This window comes from Dysidea avara, chromosome 7, assembly GCF_963678975.1.
Source record: "Dysidea avara chromosome 7, odDysAvar1.4, whole genome shotgun sequence".
NCBI lineage: Eukaryota > Metazoa > Porifera > Demospongiae > Dictyoceratida > Dysideidae > Dysidea > Dysidea avara.
In genome coordinates this window covers 27,153,249-27,175,131 of record NC_089278.1, presented here as the reverse complement: position 1 = coordinate 27,175,131, position 21,883 = coordinate 27,153,249, and the positions used below count along the sequence as shown (strand labels likewise).

Below are 21,883 nucleotides of genomic sequence, written 5' to 3'. Positions count from 1 at the left end.
TGACAGATGAGTACCTGTCATCAAATTGAGCTAAGGTAATTGTGATTATTAGGTGGTAAACCAGCAGGCTCAGTGTTGACTATAGTGCACAGACTATTACATAACCATTAGCTATATACAACATACCAAGTATCATTCTAAAGCTATGATACACTAGTAAGTGCCTGTGATGGTGACGTCTACTAGTCACAATTGCCTCTGGTAAACAGTGGAGTTAATGTGTACATCTGATTTACCAATTAATACACAGACCATTTTTCTTTTAAAAATAATCTTGGAAATGAAGTTGACCTCCCGTATTGTTACACTGTATGTAAACAACGAAGTTAGCAGCATCACTGCAACCCAATGTTAGTTAATACTGCAATCGAATGTTAGCATTACAGCTAAGTTCTGACCAGTGATCCCTTCTGTGACTATGCACACATCATGAGAAGAACAAAAGATCAATAATAAAGATTTATAAAAAAGTTAACAAAAGAATTGACTATTATTCATTAGTCCTACGCATAATCCTTAGTTTTGTATAATGCAATGGTATACTTCCATTAAAGAATGTTGCAAACTTGTTAAGGCACTCAGTCCGTTCAGCATAGTGGGTTTTGCGTGCTGACAGTCCTCTCGTGCCTCCAGTATAATCTACAGAATAATAAAACAAGACTTTAACCCTCAGTATGACACTACGTACATTAGAAGCTTCTCATGTGCACATTAGGTTTGTAGTACTAAATTGTCTTTTCCATACCAAACAATATAACAAGCCTCATATTACTTGCACCGCACTCTGGCAGTATTGGTTGAATCCCAAACTTGTCTTTCTAACACGTCTGATGAGTTATCTAAGAATTTTTGTAATTGTGGATTTTTCTACTGTTTGTTGCTGGATGTAATTCAAGAAAGGCTATCTTTACATGTTTGGGCCTGACATGTGTTTTGGCATACCACAAGAGATAAATAAGTACAACACATACTGTACATCACTGATTTACCCTGTCATTTGTTTCCCATTAATTTTGCTTCTGGCATAAAGGTGTAAATTCAAGGGTAACACATCAACAGTAATGTAAAGCACTAACGTATTACTACCAATCAACACCTACTGTACACAGTAGTGGAGAAAGAAATGGGCAGGACAGAAAGGAGGACAGATATAAGTCCATGATGTACGTATGTATTGTAGCTGCCGAAGTTGGCAAAACGGCACATCTTGGACTGCAATGACTTTGAACAGTGAAGAATCAAGTCTGTAGCCTTAAATAGTTCATAGAAACTTGTTGAAGGGTTTGGGGTTGCTCTAGACTAGTTTATGGTTACCAAGCAGTCATGAAGGAAAAGCTAGGCTGTAAAGCCCAAACCTCCATGATCCCTACTATACAGTACTGCTGTACTGTATGATATGCAATGTAGCTGAATTGATCCATTCATTCATTTTGTTTCATTGTAGCTTCTGCTGTCAGTGAAAAGGATATGTCTTGGGTGTCAAATGGTGAACTAATCTGTAGTGTAGCCACAGTAAAGCTATACTTGGCTCGGTAAGTTAGTCGTAATTCCATAAAAACTTATTGGAAAAGTTTGGAGGTAAAAAGTGAGGAGGCTGGTTTTTGGGTGATATATTGGGGTAGGAATGCGAAACCTTCTACTATAGTCAGTTCATGTTCACCTGAGCCCTTGTTCTAATAACTCTTGATACATGAGCCAGCAGCCCAAATATTTAGTGAAGCTCTAAACTCCAGAACTGTTTATCAAAAAAATTGTATTGATATGAGCAAGAACAAGTGAGGATAAAATACTCTAGTATGGATGATTCAGTTGTGCAAACATTACATTACAAAAACCATTGAGAGTTAAGGGTAGAGGAGGACACGGACATTTTCAAAATGTACTTTTACAGTTAACTTTCATACCTCACATTGTTCTATCATAGATACTAGACATATAATAGGGATTGGCAACGCACTACAAAATTATTATTTTCGTAAATTAATGCGCGTTTCGCTGGTGAAGTAAAAGATGGTGGAGCCTTTGAGTGACAGGTACTCGAGCAGGCATGCAGTGCACGTATTCTTTGTGCGTTAAAGCTGAAGCTATGGCTATATGAAGTACATTGGATGGGTAAGTTTCTTATTTGTGTGTTTTAGCGCGCTGTCATTTTGTTGTTTACTGTGGAGTTCAACGCTATTTACCGTTGTGTAGTTTTCTTGAAGTGACACAACGTTCCTAAACGGTGTTAACATTTCCCACCCTTTTATTTTGATCTTGGAAGTGTTAATGGATCAAATTTTCTAACAATAGGGGCATTGTTTGAGGGAGAATGCTTATTTACAGGGCATTCCAGAGCGATATTTGTACAAGTTTGTGTAGTTTTACTGAGTTTCGTGAACTACTTTCTGAAGAGTTTCCAAGGTTCAGTACAAATGTTAACTTTGGAGAATGTCACTCCATATCTAGTTTATGAATCCTTCCTGTTACTTTCGTGTAGGCAGAGTTTAAAATGAGCAACAGAAAATTTCACATGTATAGTCTTGGCATCAGAACTTTGATGAAAGGAGAGAAATTACAAGAAATTCAAGGTTGGAAGACCACCTAAGAACCAGAGGGAAGAATATTACAGATAATGATCTAGTGTGTGCTCTTTAGCAATGGTCTCAAACTGGGTTTTTGGAATTACGTTGATGCTATTGCTGAAAGTTTTGCTTTAATGTGTGTGTGCCTGGCTGCTATACTATTACCAAGAGTAAATAATGGAAGAGAGAGTATCTAACTGCCGCATAGACCATCAAAAATGAGCGCGTAGAGTTAATCGGATTTGTTAGTAAAATCTCGCAAATTATGGAAGTATTGATTAGAGGCTTATCAACACGTCTGGTACAGAAGACAGCCGCGCCTAGACGAGCCGCACAGCAGTGCGTGGTGCTATGGGGCCTGCGTGTGCTGGCAGAGAGTGAAGGTCGGAGCGGTGAAATTGCAGACGAAGTGATTCCCAATGGCTCCTCTACATATTCTATGTTTCGGTCTACGCCTCAGACGTAACCTTAGAATTGTCAACCTGAATCTAGTTACAGAGGCTCACTAATGCCTGAGAGTGAAGGACGGAGCGGTGAAGTTTCAGGCGAAGCGATTTCCAACGGTAATGTTGCCGCATCTACGCAGGCTACCTCGCAGTCTACGCCCACTACGAGTGTTGTTGGAACCATCAGCCTTACAGACCATGGCGAGAACCACCAGAGAGACAAAGAGGTGAGCTTGTTACTACTTAAAAAAGCTTTATTTAGTAAGAAAATATGTTCATTCAGACAGGTTGTGGCGCTCTCTATTTATCCGCACGAAGAGACATTGTGAGGGACGACTCTGGCTCGATTGAAGCCAGTTTTATTGCTGTTCAGCAGCAAGAGAGTGAATGTGAAACAGATGGACAACTGTTTACAACCCCAACCAGCGGGCACGTGGTTACACTGGCGAATGAAGCTAATGATGATGCGAGGAGTGAGCACATAGTGAGTAGTGGCCATCATGATGAAATTCCTTCTGTCTCAGTGGAAGATCAAGAATTATTTTTGACTAAGATTTTTGATGAACTCAGTGGATGCTTTCCTGACCTTGTATTCACTGTTAGCCAGGTACACGATGCCGATAAGTTGGTTCCTGTGTTACTAATCACCCAGCGTCGGCTTTTCAAGCATCCTCCATTTGGAGCTGTGTCTCGTGTTCAGATAGCTGTACACTATAAATCCTATACGGTGCATGTGCTGATGAAGGAGTGGAAACGTTCTAGTTTTGAAACTGTGGCAGAGATCAGGGAGTTGTGCCAAATTATTGAAGACAAGTCAAATTTCAAATTCTGCCCAGGTATTGAGCCGGATCACTACAACAAGGAATACTATGATGTTATTCGCTTCCATGTCCAATCTGTGCGACTTCATGATTTCCCCTTCCATCGGGTTGATTCTGTAAATTGCAAGATGTTATTTAAGCTGGCACACAATGCCAGAGAAATGGAAAAAGATGCAATAGAAGTGAAGTGTTCTGCATGTAAAAGGCTTATCACAGATTTGGAGCATCAGAAAGAGAGAACAAAGAAAGAGACTCCAACACGGAAAATCAAAAGGCAGAAGCCTTCATCCAGAGCACGGCTATCATACATGAGCCCAGCTAGTCAAGCCAAACGCAGGACACTTGCACAATACGAGCGAACGAATAATATACGAAAGTTGCAGAAGTATGAGGAAAGTGAAGTGACCCTTGATGATGAACAGCACAGTGAAATGTGTCAGATTATGGAGAATATAGGGACACATGATCTAGAGATGCTTTACAAAGAAGGGGATGAGCATGGTGTCAGAAAAGTTATGCAAGACATCTGGATCACAGATAAGGAACGTCAAAGGAATGAGTTTGCTAGCGACCAAGCTACAAATAGTACGTTGTATAATGAAACTTAAACTCATATGCAAATAACTGTGTTATGTAGGCAGTGGTGGACGAGGAAACCGCTGGAGTATGATAACCATACGCATGGGTAAGTTGTGTGTTTAATTTCATTGTGTGTTTATATATATTTTTTACTTCAGCGTTAGCCGTCTACATAAGAAGCCCATCTGCTTATGAGGCTTTAAAACAGTTCAGCATTCTCAAGTTTCCTGCAAAGTCCACACTACAGTCTTATACCGGGACATTTATACACGACCCTGGTGCTAGCACTACTTGCATTGCCGAGCAAGTTACTCGATATTTAGTTTACAAAGAAAAGTGCAGACAACTTGGAAAACAGGAACCTAAAGCTGATGGAGCTGTCATCTTTGACGAAGTGAAAGTTGCATGTCAACTGGTATGGAATTCTCGCAGCCATCAGCTGGTAGGATTGGCAATGACGCCGAATGACTTGGCATCTCTGAATGATGTATACGCTTTACTGAAAAGTCCTGAAGCCAACAAGCAGACTTCCTACATTTTACAGTTTATTTGGAGAGATCTAACTAGTGAATTTGACATTGTGGGTCCATATTTTACATCACCATCTACTGTGGATTGTCAGTTTGTTGTAGCATGTGTATTTGAGACCATTGAACTGCTCCAGCTGTATGGTCTTAAGACAAGTGTTTTAGTTTGCGATGGTGGATCTGCTAACGTTGCAGCAATAAAGGCTAGTCATGGCTGTCATGGTGCCTACTCGGTGACAGAAGATAGTGAAGATAAATTCAAGGTGACACCTTGGATGATCAATCCTTATAATCCACCCCAGAAGATCTTTTGGCTAATTTGTCCATCACATCAGGTAATTAATATGCTAGTGTTGAATTCAATTTTTATTTTATTTTACAGCTGAAGAACATGGTAAACGCATTGTTTTCGTCCAAATCAAATGGTACGAAACAATTCAGACGTGGCGACAATCTAATGTTTGGATGGCAAACAATTATGGATTTATACCAACGAGAATTGGCCAGAGTTAGTCAAGGTTGCACCAGGATGGTCCCTCGTCTGAAGGAAGCTCACTGCTTACGCGATGCGTGGACAAAGCTGAATGTCCATCCGGCCAAGATCATGCAGGTGAGCTTTAATTTCATTTTTGTTTATGAAATACCCTTTTTTGTATCGTAGCAAGAACAAGTGTTGGGGGAACTTTATTGGTACACCCACCAGGACCCATTACCCGAAGATGTGTTAACCGCTAAGGAGACGTTGTCGTATTTAGAGGCCTGCAATTTACTATTTGAACAAGGATTTCTGAGCCACGACCGAGTTAGAAGTGCTGATGCAAAAGTTCTGAAGAATATTGACAAGGGCTTCAGTTATTTTACCGATTGGCTAGATTCCATTTTGAAAATAGGTATGTATACATGTTTACACTGAAACCTCTCTTAGACACTTCATTGAAGCAAGAGTAAATTCCATCATTTAGTCTTGACTAAAGGCAGGAGTAAGCATCAGGCCTTCCTGTATATCAAAATAGGACCCAAAAGGTATACATTTTTACCTCAGAAAGTAGGTTTCCAAAAATTAATGATCAAAGAGAGGTTCCACAGTGTACTTGAATGTTGTTTACCAAATGTTTCTTGGACAGATCCAAACTTTTCCCACACTTCGACCACGCAGAAGTCTTTTCTGTCATGGCAAAGTAAGTCTCACACCATTGCACATACATACACGCTCTTCCTTTACTAACCCTTGATACTATAAATTGAGCCCTAGTTCATCTTTATTGTGCATGATTTGTGTAACAATTCTTGATGTCGTGTTTACATTCTTTATAGCTTGGGACCTCCTTCGGATTGATGTATACAGCTTCAGAGCTCTGTGTCAATGGTTCAGAGAGACATATCCTACATATTTTATATCTCCACTACGTCTCTCCGGGTCAGCAGTCGAGAGCTTATTCAGCCAATATAAGCATAACGCTGGAGGCAAATTAGATTCAGCTAACTTTTCCACTGCCAGAGCTGCACATCTTGTAAAACAATGTGTTACGGACCATCACAGTGGAAAGGGATACAGGGACGACACATTGAGTACAATTGAAATACCCCTATCAAGGAAGAAATATAATAAGAAAGATTCACACAATGATTAACACAACATGATTGCACAAATTTACATACATACACTGTGTATCATTTTCCTTTGTTATTGACAAATTTACTTTCTAATTTTGTATGTTGAGCTAGTAACATTGGCCTTAAATTAGTATCTACAGTAGACGCTAGTCCTTTTTTGGATGCCATTTGCTGTTTAGTACTTGAAATGAATTCTTGGATCCTTGTGTTGCATAATTTGCGAGTGAAAACAGTGAAAACATTGTCCAGTGCCTCTGTGCTGAATGTATCCATGTTTGGCAGTCGCTTTGACAGAGTAGACAAAAAGCATCCCTCAAGACTTGAGCACGATTTAATCTTTTCGTGTGCCGCCTACAAAAGACATTCTAGTTTAACAAACACAGTTTTACATATGTGGCCGTACCAGGTGTAAATTCCATTTTTACACTTGGACATATGTACCTTGATTATTTGTCCTCCATCCCCTTCCATTTTTTCCTCACTAACAACCCCTTTCACTACTTCATCTACTTGTCTGATAAAAGGTATGAAGCTGATGTCAGGGAAGTACATGTAACCTCGGTCACGATACTTCAGATATTCGGGTATTTTGGATTTATCTTTTGTATTAATAGATTGCAATATTGTTATCTCTTGTGACAACTTATCTCTCTGAGCATCACTGCAGCCCTTAATCTGTTTATAGTGAAGGTGAAGCATGTCACATAGTGCTGCACCACCAAACCTAAAGTAAACATCATCACCCTCAATTCCGACCACAGTCTTTGATGATCCAGGCTCAGAGATCAGACTGGTTTGGTACTCCCTTGCTCGCTCTAGTAGGACTGCATAAATAGCCGATGACATAGATATCATCACAGGGTTACTCTCAACTGGTACATCATTTACCTCACAAAAACTCAACCACTTATTTCGCAATGATACCAGTGAGCTTTCACTGGTTTCGTCAAAATTAATACAATCCAATGTGTACATTCTAGGCAACAAGAAAGCACTGCAGTATCGATGCCACTGAAATTGCAACTGCACAAATGGATCAGACTCTTTCTTACACTCCACATATAACTCAGAAAAACGGCAGTGGTGGTGAGTTGCAATATCCTGGAGGAGCTGCTCATTTTTACACAATGTATCTGCAAAATTCTTCAATTTTGTGCTGAACAACTGAACTTCACTCAGTCTCACGTTAACAGCGTCTACTAGAGTGACATCGTCAACGCTATTTAAATGGCGCAATAAACTTTCCCTCTCCTTTTTATTCAAAATCTTGCGTGTTCTTTTGGCTACTGGCGCGTGGTCTTCTTCGTTGTGGTGTGTTGCTTCCGAGTTGGTGGTAGCCTCGGTGGTAGCGGGTCGTTTCTTTCCTTTGGCGGATCTCGGTGCCGCTGGCTTCTTCGCTTTATCTGTTCCTGTTGATGAAACTATCTGGTCACTCCTTCCTCTTCCACTGCTGGTCCGTTTCGCTTGTTGGCAAGGGTTTTTCTTAGCACTGCACTTCCTTCTCGTTGCTGGCTTCATTGTCAGACAAATCACGTGTGACGTGATTTATAAAATTAATCACACGCGCTTTGCGTATAAATTACGTTTGGGGCGCCTTATGCATGCTGGTTAATCGTCACCTATCAAGGCGTGGTTAAAGAAGCCTACCGATGCCATCAGGACTTTACGCGCTCATTTTTGATGGTCCATGCGGCAGTTAGATACTCTCTCTTCCATTATTTACTCTTGCTATTACCAAAAGCTTTGCTTTAGTGTGTGCGTGTGTGTGTGTGACTTTGTAGTACAAAAGTGTGTTTTTGTGTTTGCCTTTTGTGTGTGTGTGTGCTACATTACCAACACATAGGTGTGGTAATGAGAAAACAATGGGTGAAATGTTTTTCGAACTTGTTTCAAATAAATTACCCTCTTCATGAATATAATTATGCACATAATAAGACGTTTACCAACTACCTCAGTAAACAATCTGATGAAATTGCATATTGCACAAAGGTATCTAATCTCCTTTGGTATTAGTCTTACGTGCCAGACATTTTGTTTGGGGACTGCAAGTAAATTACCTGGTCACTGTTCTCTATATTCCATGATCACAGCTGGAGTGTTGACAGGGCTAACTCTACACATTGTATAGTTCACATTATTATGGTTGAATGTGGATTACAGCCTTTTTTTTTTGCTGAACTTTGAAAGTACTGTGGGCTTAGGTTCTTGACTTCCCCAATACAGTTGAATCTGGTTCACTATGTATATGTAAATTTATCTTTAGTGCAAAAAATATGATGACGTAATTTATTGTATTTTGGGAAAATTTGTGCAACAGAAACCAGGAGTCTTTCCTGCTGCCCACATAAAATATCTGGCAGGAGAAATTACTCTGGTGTAATGAATTATTTGTGGTGTGTTTATGTAGTAGTCTTAATTTGATTTTTGATTTATTGTAATGCTAGGTAAGCTGTTAGCATCTGAGTGAGCAGTTGCAGAACTGACAGACCTGCTGGCAGACTAGATGGAGTCAGAAGTATAACACAAGACAAGCTGCAACAGGCCCATGCAAGAGTAGAGTAAGAATCAACGTCCTAGTCGGATTTGCAATGTTTACATCATGTAGTTTCATATGACATGTAAATAATAGCCTGGCAAGGTGTTGTTATTTGTAACTTGAGTTGTATGGCACACGAATCAAAGTTGTATAGGGTGTATGAACTGTGCTATGTTCGATCCTGTGTGACAGTACTGCCTCATGGATATGGGATGTCCCTCATTGTTGAGATTAAGGATGATGCTTCACTGACTTTAAATTCAGTTTATGGTCTGGTGTACATAATAGGTCTTACTCCTACTAGAGTTCAGGAGCTGTAAAAGGAGGGGCACACCCAGTCCGCTACAGTATCTCATTTGAACTTGAGTGGTCTAAACTGATGGAGTGTAATCATCAATGCTGACTTCAAAGGTTCAGATACACTCTAATAAAGCAGTCGATAACTCTAATAGAACAGTCAGTGCTTGAAGTGTGAATAATTTGTGGTTCTGTACAGGTAAGCCAGAGAGATGTGAGGATGTCCTATAGTTAAATCCATGCTTTAGCAGATTAGCTACAACTTCTTGGCATACAGTTTTGTCCAGATACAATGTGGGTGAGGGAAAATTGTTCCGCCATTAGAAAGACGGCAAGAGAAAGTTATTAATCTCAGCTGCTTAACTCTCATCTCTTAGTCTAGTCTTCTCACTGTCGCAATGCGAGAGATAAAGACGAAGGCACCTTCGCTGCACTGCATAAAGACGTAAGGCAGTGCAGTGAAGGTGCCTTGCGTCTAGTGTTTTTATGTAACACATACATACTGTAACTTTTTGTTCACAACTAGTAATTGTAGCATACGTACACTTATTGATTGTAACATACACTTCACTATTGTTGATTTTACATCCTAGGCACACCAGCTGTGCTGTCTGCCTAGTAATTAATAATAAAGAATAAAGGCAGCCTGAGGTTTCACTGAAATTCCATCACACATGCTAGCAAGAATCCCTAATGGAGCTACGTACCTTTAAAGACTAAATCTTCGTGGAAACACATGAAACATTCTCAGTAGCATAGCGGCACTATGATAGCGGTTAGCTGGTAGTGACTTGAAAATTCCTAACAGTATTACGGGAAAGCGAAACGCGGATTATTTCCGTTAACGCCTCCGTTGCCAATCCCTATTATATAAGTCTAGTATCTATGGTTCTATACAGTAGTCTTCCCTCATCATCTTTGCATAGTGCTTATCCATTTATAATTAAGCACAGGTATAGAGGATTGGCTAGCACACTACAGAGTACCATAGACCATAAAACTGTTATAAAATTTTAGAGATTCACCCTAGCTTAGTGTCGCAAGCCAGATCCAGGAGTTCATGGCTTTCAGTATAAGGCACAGATGTATACACCTAAGCAATGAGGCTTTCTGCAGGAATACGTAAGGAATCTCTGAATCTGTAGTAGATTTCTAGAGTGTATTATACGTATTATGGTCTACAGTACATACGTGTACTCTGTAGCATCCTCCACACATGCGCTTACAAAACCGATGAACACTTTGCAAAGATGATGTCTGAGTCTGGAAGTGAAGACAACTGTACAGAGCAACACAATTAACTGTAATACAAGAATGAGGATTATTGTATTGTGAGACTTGTTCAACCATATCTGCCTTTTCCAACTATCCAAGAGTGAACATGTGTTTACCTCTTTGATATTATCATTTTTGGCAGAGGATCAGGTGAAAGTGAACCAATTATATATAGTAGTACCATACTATGTGATACATGGTATGGATGCATGTGTGCACAAGTGTTTAAAACAATACTCACATGCTTTTCCTGCCAGATTCTCGATACCCCCAATAGGGTTTATAACAAGAGCACCTGGTTGTTTCCAACTGACCTCACCAAGAAATTTACTGACCACAACATTAAACCATATGTCTTCACAATTCATCCTAGTGTTAATATAATCAAGCACCTCTGCAGGTACAAAGTTAGCATCAAAATACATTTCCATATAAACCCTGTGAAATAAGGCAGTTCCAGTGCCCATTATTGAGTAACCAGGATAGATCTTGGTGCCTGGATAGACACCATACCACAATGATCCATCTTTCTGAAGTGTGTAAGTACGCTCTTCAAATCCAATGATCCTCATTCTAAAATGCTAATGGAGGGTATGATTTAACTTCAGACACTATTTATATTATAAAAGTCTAACCTGCCAAGTTGTGAAAGCAAATTCTAAATCGTCAGTGTCCTTAAGTTGTCGGTCATCATCAATTACACAAACACCTATGTATGATATATGAAGTATAGAATAGCATTTCAATAATAATGTTTTCTTTGTGTAATAAGGGTCTTATAGTTGTATGCATGTTGAACCATTTGTATTCTATTTGTAAATGGATTAAAATAAAACAAATCATAAGTCCACAATGCAACTCACAAATACATGCAGACCTACATGCGTGTGCACACACACACACACTCAGTGCACATGCACGCACACACACACAGTGCACACGTGCGTGCGCACACTCAGTGTGCACACACACGAATTACATCAGGGTTCACAGAATCTGATTTTGACCCACTTAGCAACTCGGATGTTACGGTGTATACGTAAGAGGCATGTAGCATTCAATACAGCATGAAAGTTTTATATGTGAAACTTGTAGCTAAACTATTAGTCAACTTCTGTATGTACTGCAATATCAGGTTTGTACATATACTACAGCTTGTGATCAACATTTTGTCTGCACGACAATGAATTCTGTACAAAGACAGAGACACCTGTCTAATTAGGACACTGTCATCGGTCCAAACTAGCCATTATAAAAATGTCATTTGTCAGTATGTCTACTGCAGCCACCAGTCAGGAAATTTGGCTCACATAATCTGTAAAGCTACTTGCTATCTGCGTACAGCATTTCAGAACTTGTGATGTTTAGTTTGAATGTACAGAGTACAGCCAATATGCTGCCACGTACAGTACATAATAATAAACTTGGCAATAAGAAAATGAAGCAACTACTAACAGTTAGACCAGTACACTGTCAGTTTTTCATTACACAAAAGCTACTGTACGGAAGACACTAACAGTCCATAGGGGAATGGCATCAGCCAGTAATTTCCACCTAGGGGGCACACACGGGTCAAACATGTGGTACAAGTAAACAAGAGTACCTCTATTACTTTAAAGCAGCCACCTGCTTATTAAGGACAAGATATTTATATCTAAAGGCAATCAGGTCAGACAGGTTCCACTTACTGTATTACATCCTCTTTTAATGCTACAGGTAGGGAATACAACCCTTAATTGTGGCACTTATGTCCTCCTGGTTGACAAGATAAATAGGTTGAGTTCTACTAAAATTTTGTGGATTTGATTTTACCATCATTACAGCACAGTAAGTGCTACTCCCCAGTAATAGCAAAATAGACAAATATTGTTCACTCTGTAAAAACACTAAATTTCTGTGGAAGTTGAGTATGACTCACCGACTCAAGGCTATATAGTAAAGCAGTACAAGTGCATTTCAAATTGTATGGGTGGCTTTTCTAGTATGAGTTTATTTTGATACAAGGCCAGGCTCAGGCTAGTCTCATGTAGCCAGACCACTATTTTTCCTTTGTGTGTGGGTGGAAAAATTTCCAGCCTACATGCAAAAGAAAAGGTAGAGGTCTGGCTACTAGACCAGGCAAAGTTGATTCCTTGTTTCTCATCACCACCACATCACCTTCCACCCTGCCACTTCTAAGTTCATCACTGCTAATTGATCACATGTGCTAGTGTATTGATGTTTAGACAAACTAGCCATACAGATAACCTACTGTTGCTGTGATAAGTAAAATCCCCACCTCTTTCTCTGGGTGTGTGTGTGTGCGTGTGTGTGCGTGTGCGTGGGGGGGGGGGGGGGGGGGGGGCATAATATTGATGGGTACATTATATACTCACAATCAGTCTTTATCTCTTCTCTTGGCTTGAACCTGTTAGTCAGTTTATTCTCCGTCTCTTTGATGAACACTACAGGCACTGCACACTGATTATTCACTTGTAAGATGTTTTGTGGTATCTCAGCACCCACATCATTCCAGATCACAATAATTTTAGATAAATACTTGGTTGTGCAATAATGCAGCAACAACGGTGGAAGAGTCTTTACTCTTTTATATGTTAACATAACTATAGTAAACTTATCTGTGTCGTCCCTTCTATCAAAGATTTCCGATTTATAGTAAGACAGAGACCCAGGAGATCCGTTCTGTGACACTTTAACATCCACCATACTAGTCTCTGTGGTAGTGGTTGATGTACTGGCATTGCTTGTAGGTGTGGCAGTTGACACACTGTCATTGTTCGTTGATACATAGTTTACTAAACTTGAAACTACACCCGACCGATCACGTTGATCACAGTTGCATACACATGGTAGCCATTCATTATCGTTGGAGTAATAAAAGTATGTAAACAAACACAACGAAACAACTCCCCAGAATATTATCATGTAAACACCAACGGATTTAGAGTTTGAAGAGTTCATCGCTGGCCAAACCGTTTTTTCTCCGTCACGGCGCTTATCGATTAGAGATTATAAGCGCCTGCGCATTTACGTTTAATTGAGACACTTGCGGCGTTTATTTGAGACGTGTGGATAAAGCCCCAATGGTGCAATAGAAAATAATTGCGTCTTCGTTCTTTCTAACAGACTGTAAAAATGTAGCGGGGTTATGACAATCTAGTCGGCGTACCTGTCACAGCACCAAAAATGTCGTTGGTAGAATTACAGTACGCCGAGGTTCCACTTCCACTTACGATTGGCGGAATAGGGGAGGATTCAAGACTACTCACGAAGCAAGCCCCTCGTGTTAATTATTATATTATTATTATTATTATAATAATTGCAGGACTCTGAAAGAGTATACGTACAATATAGTATGTAGTTAAGTTAAGTAGTTAATTAAGTATAAAAAGAATTATAATTAATTTTGTTTAAGAAATCAGTAGCAGATCTACGGAATGCTTCAAAGGAATCCAAATTAATAACTGAGTCAGGTGAACTATTCCACAGTCTGACAGTAGCTGGGAAGAAACTGAATTTGTGTATATCAATTCTTGAAAAAGGTGTTTGATATCTTCTATTGTGCCCTCTAGTAACAGTGTCGATGAGAGATATCTCATAGGGTAGTTCTAGTGCGACAGAACCTTGCAATATCTTATAAAACATCATCAGTCTACCTACTTGTCTTCTAACCTCCAAGCTACACCATTTAAGCTCATTCAGGATACTGGTAACACTACTTGAAAACTCATAATCAGACACCACAAATCTGGCAGCACGTCGCTGAACACTTTCAAGCTTCTCAATGTTAGTCTTAGTATATGGTGCCCAAACTATTGATGCGTATTCTAGTATTGGTCTCACATACAAGAAATAGGCTTGGCTTCGTATTTGAGAATTAAAATGATATAGATTACGCTTAAGAAGCGCCAATACACTATTAGCTTTTCTGCAAATAGTGGTAATATGTTTGTTAAAGTTCATCTTAGAGTAGGCATTCCAGACTGATCTTAAAATTTTGGAAAAACTGGCTTTTTATATGCTCAATAGATAGAGTATTGATTGCTGATCTCAGAAATATATAGTTTGTTGGGTTGGAATTAGCTACTTTGGCATGCACAGTGCTTAAAAACTGAAAAAAGGTACATTTTTTCTCCAGGGCTCCCCATACATTTTACAGGGGAAAATGGCACAATTGAATCAGGAAGCCATCTGGCAATCTGGACTATCTTGAAACTGCAGTTGCTTCTAGCTGCAAGTTTGTACATGTAATGAGAGTAACTTCAGGTCTTATTGGATCTCAGCGATCTTTGTATGCTTTGTGGTGAGCAAATATGTTTCACCTACTACACACTTCTCAATACAATGGTGTATGCCCATAGGCAAGTGGCTATCTCAAGTTGGTAAAAACATCAAGTTAACAACTTATAAAGGTAAACAACTAAAGTGGAGGTGCCACAATGATGCAACAATACCTAAGGTGGAGTTGTGGTTTCAATTATGGCATTGTTATGCCGACTTTGAAGTGGTTATACTTTTGAGCTGATGACACAACCATCAGAAAATTGCTCTGGAGCTGAAAATCGCTAACCCGAGCGAAGTAACTACGCACTTTAAAGTAAGCACCAGTGACTACCTTCCACCCGACCGTACGTTTTTAAAAGTATTCTACATACATTACAAGGCTTGAAAAGATTACAAAACAACACAAAACTTACTTATATGTAACGCGCACGATAAAACTAAGATTTTCATGATGATCAGCGTGTGGACAAACCCCACAGCGATTTTCACCCTCATTGGAGCTCGGACGACGGAGCAATCCCAAGTTAAACACGAGTTGTCATTTTGTGCCAGGGTTCTATTGGGGAATATACGGAGAATTTTTTTATTAAAAAATCTCGGATACTGGAATGCCTACTTAGAGTCCAATATCACATATCACACCAAGGTATTTTGCATGACTAACCATTCTTAGTTGATTATTGTACAGGAAATAGCTTGTGGGTTTTGGATTACTTAAAGTAACTTGTAATATTTCACATTTATCTGTGTTAAATGTCATCATCCATTTATTAGCCCACTCTTCAATTCGTAACAAATCCTCCTGTAAGAAACGGCTATCATCTGTAGTATGTATTGGTCTATAGAGCAGACAATCATCAGCAAACAAGCCACAAGAAGATGATACACAGTCAGGTAAGTCATTAATGTAAACTAAGAATAATAAGGGTCCGAGGACAGTGCCTTGGGGCACTCCACTAATAACATCAATGGGTGATGATTGAGAACCATTACAAGTAACATATTGAGTGCGGCTGCTCAAAAAGGATGAAGTCCATTCTAATACCACAATCGAACCAGTTCTTATCTGGTGTACAGACATGCGCACACAACATAATAGTGTTACATACGTAATAAGTGTGTGTGTGTTCTACAGTTCATCCTCCGCGACATCCTCCGAGGGGGGGCAGAAAGAGATCCGATCCACTCTTTAACTCGGTCTGTACCAGGGTTTTCAAGTCCATTGTCCTATGTATTTTGGCACATGCGCTTAGCAGTGCGAAAGAAATGGCAGATTCAAGTGAGATCAGGTAACTGTGTGTGCCCTATTATGATGGATGATTGTAAATGTGGTAAAACTATTACTCACTGTGTTGTTGTGATTTCTTTATCACCAGCGAATGGCCCTTCGGTTAGTAGGTTTTTAGCGCATGCGCAATTATAATAGGACAACGGACTTGAAAACCCCGGTAGCTTTCCTTGCGGAAGCTCGTTGTGGGCAGCTGTGCTCATCCCTGGAATCGTCTGGATCAGTCGTCTGCTCATTTCTGGTATCATCTGGATCAGTGATAGTGAGGTCTGGATCAGTAACAGTGGGACTCTTCTCCACTCCAAGTTTCTTCTCATCTGTTTCATTCAGTTCCATGGGATACAACTTAGTGATTGGTCTGGTTGTAATTCCATTTGCGGTCCGTATGGTAGCTGCTCGCACAAGATTGTCTTTACCAACAATCAAGTCTTCGACTATGGCCATTTTCCAGGTTGTTCGTGGGGTGTCATCATGGACGATGACCACATCACCCTTCTTCACACGTCGCTGGTTGTTCCCTGATGCTTTATGGTACTCCCGTAGTGAAGTAAGATATTCATGACACCACCTCTTCTTAAAGTCACCAAGTATGACTGCCTGCACTCTAGCTCTCTTGCGTATCTGGCTTGCCTCTCTGTAAGTTGGGTCTACAAGTTCATCAATGTCTGTGTCCTGGTGTGGGAGGCATGTAATTCTACGTCCATGCAGGAGATGTGAAGGTGTCAAGGGCTCTGGGTCACCTAGATCAGATGAGACAAACGTCAGTGGGCGGTCGTTGAGATTGCCTCAATCTCTACAGTGATGGTCTCTAATGTTGGTAGTGAGACATGGCACCTTCCCAGCACCTTCTTGATAGCAGTCTTGGTGAGCCCAATTAAGCGTTCCCAGAACCCCCCATACCAAGGGGCTCTCTTGGTATAAATCTCCATAAAACTCCCTTCTTGCTTAGCTCCTCCTTGACTTCTGGCAATTGCATTAAGGAGTGCAACTCTTCTGCTGCTGACAAGTAGGTTGAACCATTGTCAGAGATCATTATGCTTGGGAGGGATCGCCGTGCTGCAAACTTGCGAAATGCTAATAGGAAGGTTTGAGCTGACAGGTCCTGCACTATCTCCAGATGGATCACACGAGTAGTAGCACAAATGAAGAGACACAGGTACACTTTCACCTCTTGCTTGCCTTGCTGTACATACAGGGCGCCTGTGAAATCAACTCCCGTGAACGTGAATGGGAACACATCTTGTGTTCGTAATCGAGGTAGGGGAGGAGGATCTGGAGCAGCATAGGGTTTTCCACCCGCGACAGATAACACAATGGCGCAGAATTGATTTAATGTATTGTCGTGCAGTCGGAATCCAGTAACACTGTCGTAGAGCGGTCAATGTTGCAGTGGTACCTGAGTGACAAAGTCTGACGTGTATGTCCACAATAACCAACTTGGATAGTGAATGTCTTGGTGGTAGTAAATACGGGAATTTGGTCACCTCACTTACTGGAGCATTGTGAATGCGTCCACCACAACGCAGCATGCCATCTGTGTCTAGGAAGAGTCGGAGTTGTCTAACAAGTAACACCCTGGGGCTTCTGGGTTGCTTCATTAACAGCTGTAGATTGTTGACTTCCTTCCAGTATACTGTGTGTTGTATATCCTTTACCCACTTAAGGTTCACCTTGTGAAGTTCGTCAGCAGTGATGGGACCAAATTGTCATTGCTGGGGCTGCACCTTGAGATTGTCTACAAAACGAACAACATACGCACTCAGACAACAACTTGTTAAGTGAGCTGTATCGGTCGATGGGAATAACACAGTGTATACCTAAATCTGGTGGTGTCTGTTCCATGGGAACAAATTCTGTCGCTACTGCTGCTGCCAAAACAAGTGGTGGTAAGGGTGGTGGCTGGAATGATGGCCACTGACTTGGGGTAGTGAGCCACTTGGGGCCATGTTGCCACAGGGACGAGGACAATAGAGATTCGGTGGTGGTACCCCTTGAAAGCAGGTCAGCTGGGTTATCAGTGGTAGGACAATAGTTCCAAGTGGCCTGTGGCAATAAGGTATTCATCTCAGTGATTCGGTTTCTTATGAATGTTGGAAGTGGCTTCTGGCTTTTGAGCCAGTGGAGCACTATCTGGCTATCAGACCACATAAAAACTGACAGGTTAAGGTCAGGGACCGCCTTCATCACAAAACATGTTAAACGAGTGGCCACCAATGCTGCCATGAGCTCTAGTCGTGGAATCGTGAGTGCCTTCAGAGGTGCTACACGGGTCTTTGCTGTAACAAATGACACTAAATTGCCTTCAGTGAGGAACACTACGGCTCCATATGCATGTTGGCTTGCATCAGCAAACAATGAACAACTGGGTGTGTCATACATGCATCAAAGTAATACCGACTTACAGAATATCGTGCTGTGCTCTTAAGGTCATTGGCAATATTTCTCCATTGAGCTTGCAAATCCTCATCTAAAGGCTCATCCCACGTGATCTTGCATTGCCACAGCTTCTGCACTAATATCTTAGCTTGTACAACTAGATGCAACAAATCCCAGTAGGTCGACATCTTTGACAGGTTTTGTAGAACTTCTCTCTTGGTTATAAGATGATTATAAGTAAGGATGGATGGTTTGCAGCCAGATAAAGCTTGTCTGACTCGGGAACCCAGCGGAGTCCCAAAACATTGACTGACAGTGCATTCTCGGCTGTGTTGTCCTTGACAGCTGCAGCAGTGAGTACAGTGTTGTTAGAGGACCAGCTATGCAAGTTGAGTCTTGCATCACCCATAATGGCTCTAGCTTGTCGGTAATAGTTCAGTGACACTTGCTCTGAATCACAGCCGGTTATAACGTTGTCCACGTAAAGGTTGGAAAGCATATCATGTGAGACCATCGACTTGTACTGCTCAAGGTGATAACGCAATACAGCATTAAGCATGAACGGCGAGCTGGTGGCTCCTAAGGGTACAACCTTAAAACGGTACACACAGAACTCACTTGAAGGGTCTGTTGGATCGGACAACCAGAAAAACCGGGTGTAGTTCCTGTCATCAGGGTGTAGCCGTATGTGAAGGAAAGCCTTCTCAATGTCCGTGGATATTCCAAAGCAGTGTGATCTGAAACGGACAAGAACAGCACATAAGTCATTATCACATGGTGAGCCTATGAGTAGACAATCATTAAGACAAGGACTGAGAGACGATTGACGGCAACTGCAGTCAAAGGCAATCTGTAGTGGTGTTGTTGTAGAATCTTTCTCTACACCATGATGTGGGATGTAATGGACGCCTGGTTGTGGGCCGGACTGATCATCAACATGCTCGATAAAGCCCCTAGCTTCCTGTTCACTGATGATCTGGTGATAGATTTTCAGCAGATCAGGGTTTTTGGACAAACGCTTGACTAGTTGACGTGTTCTCTGTTTAGCTATGGTAAAGTTACTTGGTAGGTCAGGATGGTCTGGTTTCCAAGGGAATCTAGCCACGTATGCTCTGTCCAGATCTCTAGTAACAAAAGATGATGTGTACTGGTCTAGCACGTTGTCACTCGAGTTGTCAACAGGGGTCACTCCCACAGATTCTAGGTCCCAGAAACGTTCTAGGTTAAACTCACGTTGTGTAAGAGCCAGCATCATGACACTGTTAGTGCTGATTAGGAATTGACCAGTTGTTGTTGGAGTTGGTCCTGAGAGTAGGTAACCTACTTTGGATTCCACTGCTGTTGGTCCATCACCTCGTACAACAGCATCACCAACAATGTCCCAATAGCAGTCCGCACCCACAAGGAGGGAAACATCAAACTCCTTATCTGCATTGAGTGGGTGGGCTAGGGGGAGGTAATGAAGGTGTGGGAGGTGGGCAACATTAAATGTCACTGTGTTCTGTAATGGTGTGGCAATCCGGGGTACTACAAGCACAGTTAGTGGTATGGATTGACCGGTCATAGTAATTAGATTTACCACAGCAACATTTACCTGACGATTCAACTGACGATTCAACTGACACTGTGCCCCAAAGGATGATACTGTGATGTCTTCCTTGCGGTAGGACTGTACAGCTAAGGTGTTAGCAAGTTCTTCAGTAATGAATGATCTTTGGGAGCCTTCATCGAATAACACATTAGCTTTTGTAGAGTTTGTACCATTTCTGACAGTTGTTATCGCAGTTTTGAGAAGACAAACAGTGTTCTGTGGCATTGGAACAGTTACTGAAAGAGAGGCAGTGTCAGTTGAATTAGAGGTTGTGGGGATAGCAGGTTGACCATGTACTGGGTTGGCTGGCTGTCCGGTGTTAGTGGAGCAGACAGATGTTTCAGAAGTGTTGTCACTGTGCTGTCCATTAGTACATAGGCTGGTGTGATGCTTTCGTTGGCAGGTATGGCAGCGATGTCTCGAGTTACATTGAGACACCTTGTGGTGCCCTAAACAAATGAAGCAGAGTTTATTCTGACGTACAATCTCACACCGCTGTCGTGGGTCCTGAACTGATTCACACATGGAGGGAAAGTGACAACCTGCACAAAATGGACATCGTGGTTTGCTCTTGCCTGCTGTTATAGATTTCTTAGCACTGGTAAGAAATGAAGCAGTTGGTGGGATCGGGGAGGTACGTGATTCTGTTGATGATCCCATTTCCAGAATATGAATTCCGTTGAGAACAGCAGCTTGCAATTCTGCGATGGTCCATTTCTTGTTGCCATGGGCTCTGACTATGTTCTGCTTGGTCTTGGCTGGCAGCTTTCCAAGAAGGATCGTTACAAGTAGACTGCCATAGGAATCCTCCGGTTCACCTAGTGTTGCTAAGCTGCGAATGTGCCCTTCAGTGGTGTCATAGAATTGCCGCAAACTGGAGAGAGAGTTACTCGGGTTGGTCAAGTCAACAAAGGCTTGCATGTGTGCTTCAACTTGTTTGTACACTTGTCCAAATCTGTCCTTCAGCAGATCAGAGTGACGGAATGTCCATAGTTGTCATTAGTTAACTGGAAACCAGCAATAACTCGGGCGGCATCACCGTGGAGCTGTGCTCGAAGATAACTGAGCTTTTGCACGCCTGTCAATGAAGTGTTACTGTGGACTGCTGCCTCAAAACAGTCCCAAAAAGTCTGCCAGACTAGGGGATCGCCATTGAACTGTGGTAATTCTAGTTTGGGGAGGCGAGTTACTTGTGGTAGAATAGCAGATGGAGGTGATGTGTGATCACGTGACGTGCGGACTTCTGTAGTTGTAGATATTGTGGACCTAAGGCGTTGAGTAATTTTCGCCTTGGCTGTAGATATGGAAGAGTTTATTTCTTCCGTCTGTAGTACCTCTGCTTCGATCTCCTCCTCGTCTGTTGTAGCCTCCAGTATTTCGCATTAACCCTGAGATTAATTCTTGTTTTCGCTGGAGTTGCTCGTGGAGATCCTTCAAGGTTGCGACGTTATCGTCAGCAGTGTTGCCAGATGATTTGCTCCAAATGTTCATGTGAAAAAATAAATTTGTTCATAAAAAGTTCATAAATCCATAGTCACTTTCCGAAAACTAGCCTACACATTATAAATAGGTGGATCTCTGGGTTAGTAGGGCACTGAAGAGCAAAAAAAAAAAAAAAGGTTACCACCTAAAATTGCCAAAAGTTCATAAAAAGTTCACAGATTACTCCAGGTTCATAAAAAAGT

At 41.2% G+C, this 21,883-nt stretch overlaps 4 protein-coding genes and 1 long non-coding RNA gene across 6 annotated transcripts; 2 read left to right on the top strand and 3 right to left on the bottom strand.

Moving 5' to 3' along the window:
* Positions 1–427: 427 nt before the first annotated feature.
* On the bottom strand, positions 428–20,884 carry LOC136262396 (uncharacterized). 2 transcript variants are annotated; one of them, XM_066056648.1, is made up of 5 exons: positions 14,320–20,884; positions 13,035–14,267; positions 11,295–11,368; positions 10,901–11,240; positions 428–639 (listed from the first exon to the last, which is right to left on the bottom strand). In XM_066056648.1, the coding sequence occupies exon 1, from the start codon at positions 20,856–20,858 to the stop codon at positions 18,828–18,830; it is 2,031 nt and encodes a 676-aa protein (XP_065912720.1). In that variant the 5' UTR covers positions 20,859–20,884; the 3' UTR covers positions 428–639; positions 10,901–11,240; positions 11,295–11,368; positions 13,035–14,267; positions 14,320–18,827. The 2 variants fall into 2 exon arrangements, with proteins under 2 accessions (XP_065912720.1, XP_065912719.1); XM_066056647.1 differs by having other exon boundaries at positions 13,035–20,884.
* LOC136262400 (uncharacterized) lies at positions 1,924–9,247 on the top strand. Its single transcript, XR_010704191.1, has 2 exons — positions 1,924–2,112; positions 8,996–9,247. It is a non-coding gene; the product is annotated as an uncharacterized lncRNA (long non-coding RNA).
* On the top strand, positions 2,727–6,764 carry LOC136262395 (uncharacterized). Its single transcript, XM_066056646.1, has 8 exons — positions 2,727–3,237; positions 3,294–4,416; positions 4,469–4,516; positions 4,569–5,272; positions 5,320–5,547; positions 5,599–5,827; positions 6,062–6,115; positions 6,252–6,764. Exons 1-8 carry the CDS (start codon positions 3,073–3,075, stop codon positions 6,566–6,568), a joined length of 2,868 nt encoding a protein of 955 aa, XP_065912718.1. The 5' UTR covers positions 2,727–3,072; the 3' UTR covers positions 6,569–6,764.
* Positions 6,513–10,877, bottom strand: LOC136262397 (uncharacterized). The gene is made up of 3 exons (XM_066056649.1): positions 10,092–10,877; positions 6,993–9,999; positions 6,513–6,902 (listed from the first exon to the last, which is right to left on the bottom strand). The coding sequence occupies exons 2-3, from the start codon at positions 8,067–8,069 to the stop codon at positions 6,609–6,611; spliced, it is 1,371 nt and encodes a 456-aa protein (XP_065912721.1). The 5' UTR covers positions 8,070–9,999; positions 10,092–10,877; the 3' UTR covers positions 6,513–6,608.
* LOC136261139 (uncharacterized) lies at positions 16,361–18,795 on the bottom strand. The gene is made up of 4 exons (XM_066055109.1): positions 18,626–18,795; positions 17,991–18,569; positions 17,132–17,595; positions 16,361–16,971 (listed from the first exon to the last, which is right to left on the bottom strand). The coding sequence occupies exons 1-4, from the start codon at positions 18,793–18,795 to the stop codon at positions 16,361–16,363; spliced, it is 1,824 nt and encodes a 607-aa protein (XP_065911181.1).
* Positions 20,885–21,883: the final 999 nt, after the last annotated feature.

What these genes read in the sequence shown, in the direction of transcription:
- LOC136262395 (XM_066056646.1), top strand. Translation starts at nt 3,073, where the DNA reads ATGCCTGAGAGTGAAGGACGGAGCGGTGAAGTTTCAGGCGAAGCGATT. An exon ending in TAGCGACCAAGCTACAAATA is followed by an intron (nt 4,417 to 4,468) that starts GTACGTTGTATA and finishes TGTGTTATGTAG; the next exon opens with GCAGTGGTGGACGAGGAAAC. An exon ending in TATGATAACCATACGCATGG is followed by an intron (nt 4,517 to 4,568) that starts GTAAGTTGTGTG and finishes TTTTTACTTCAG; the next exon opens with CGTTAGCCGTCTACATAAGA.
- LOC136262397 (XM_066056649.1), bottom strand. Translation starts at nt 8,069, where the DNA reads ATGAAGCCAGCAACGAGAAGGAAGTGCAGTGCTAAGAAAAACCCTTGC. An exon ending in ATGGAGGACAAATAATCAAG is followed by an intron (nt 6,903 to 6,992) that starts GTACATATGTCC and finishes TGTCTTTTGTAG; the next exon opens with GCGGCACACGAAAAGATTAA.
- LOC136261139 (XM_066055109.1), bottom strand. Translation starts at nt 18,795, where the DNA reads ATGTCGACCTACTGGGATTTGTTGCATCTAGTTGTACAAGCTAAGATA. An exon ending in GCACGATATTCTGTAAGTCG is followed by an intron (nt 18,570 to 18,625) that starts GTATTACTTTGA and finishes TGCTGATGCAAG; the next exon opens with CCAACATGCATATGGAGCCG. An exon ending in CTTAACAAGTTGTTGTCTGA is followed by an intron (nt 17,596 to 17,990) that starts GTGCGTATGTTG and finishes GCTCTACGACAG; the next exon opens with TGTTACTGGATTCCGACTGC.
- LOC136262396 (XM_066056647.1), bottom strand. Translation starts at nt 20,858, where the DNA reads ATGGGATCATCAACAGAATCACGTACCTCCCCGATCCCACCAACTGCT.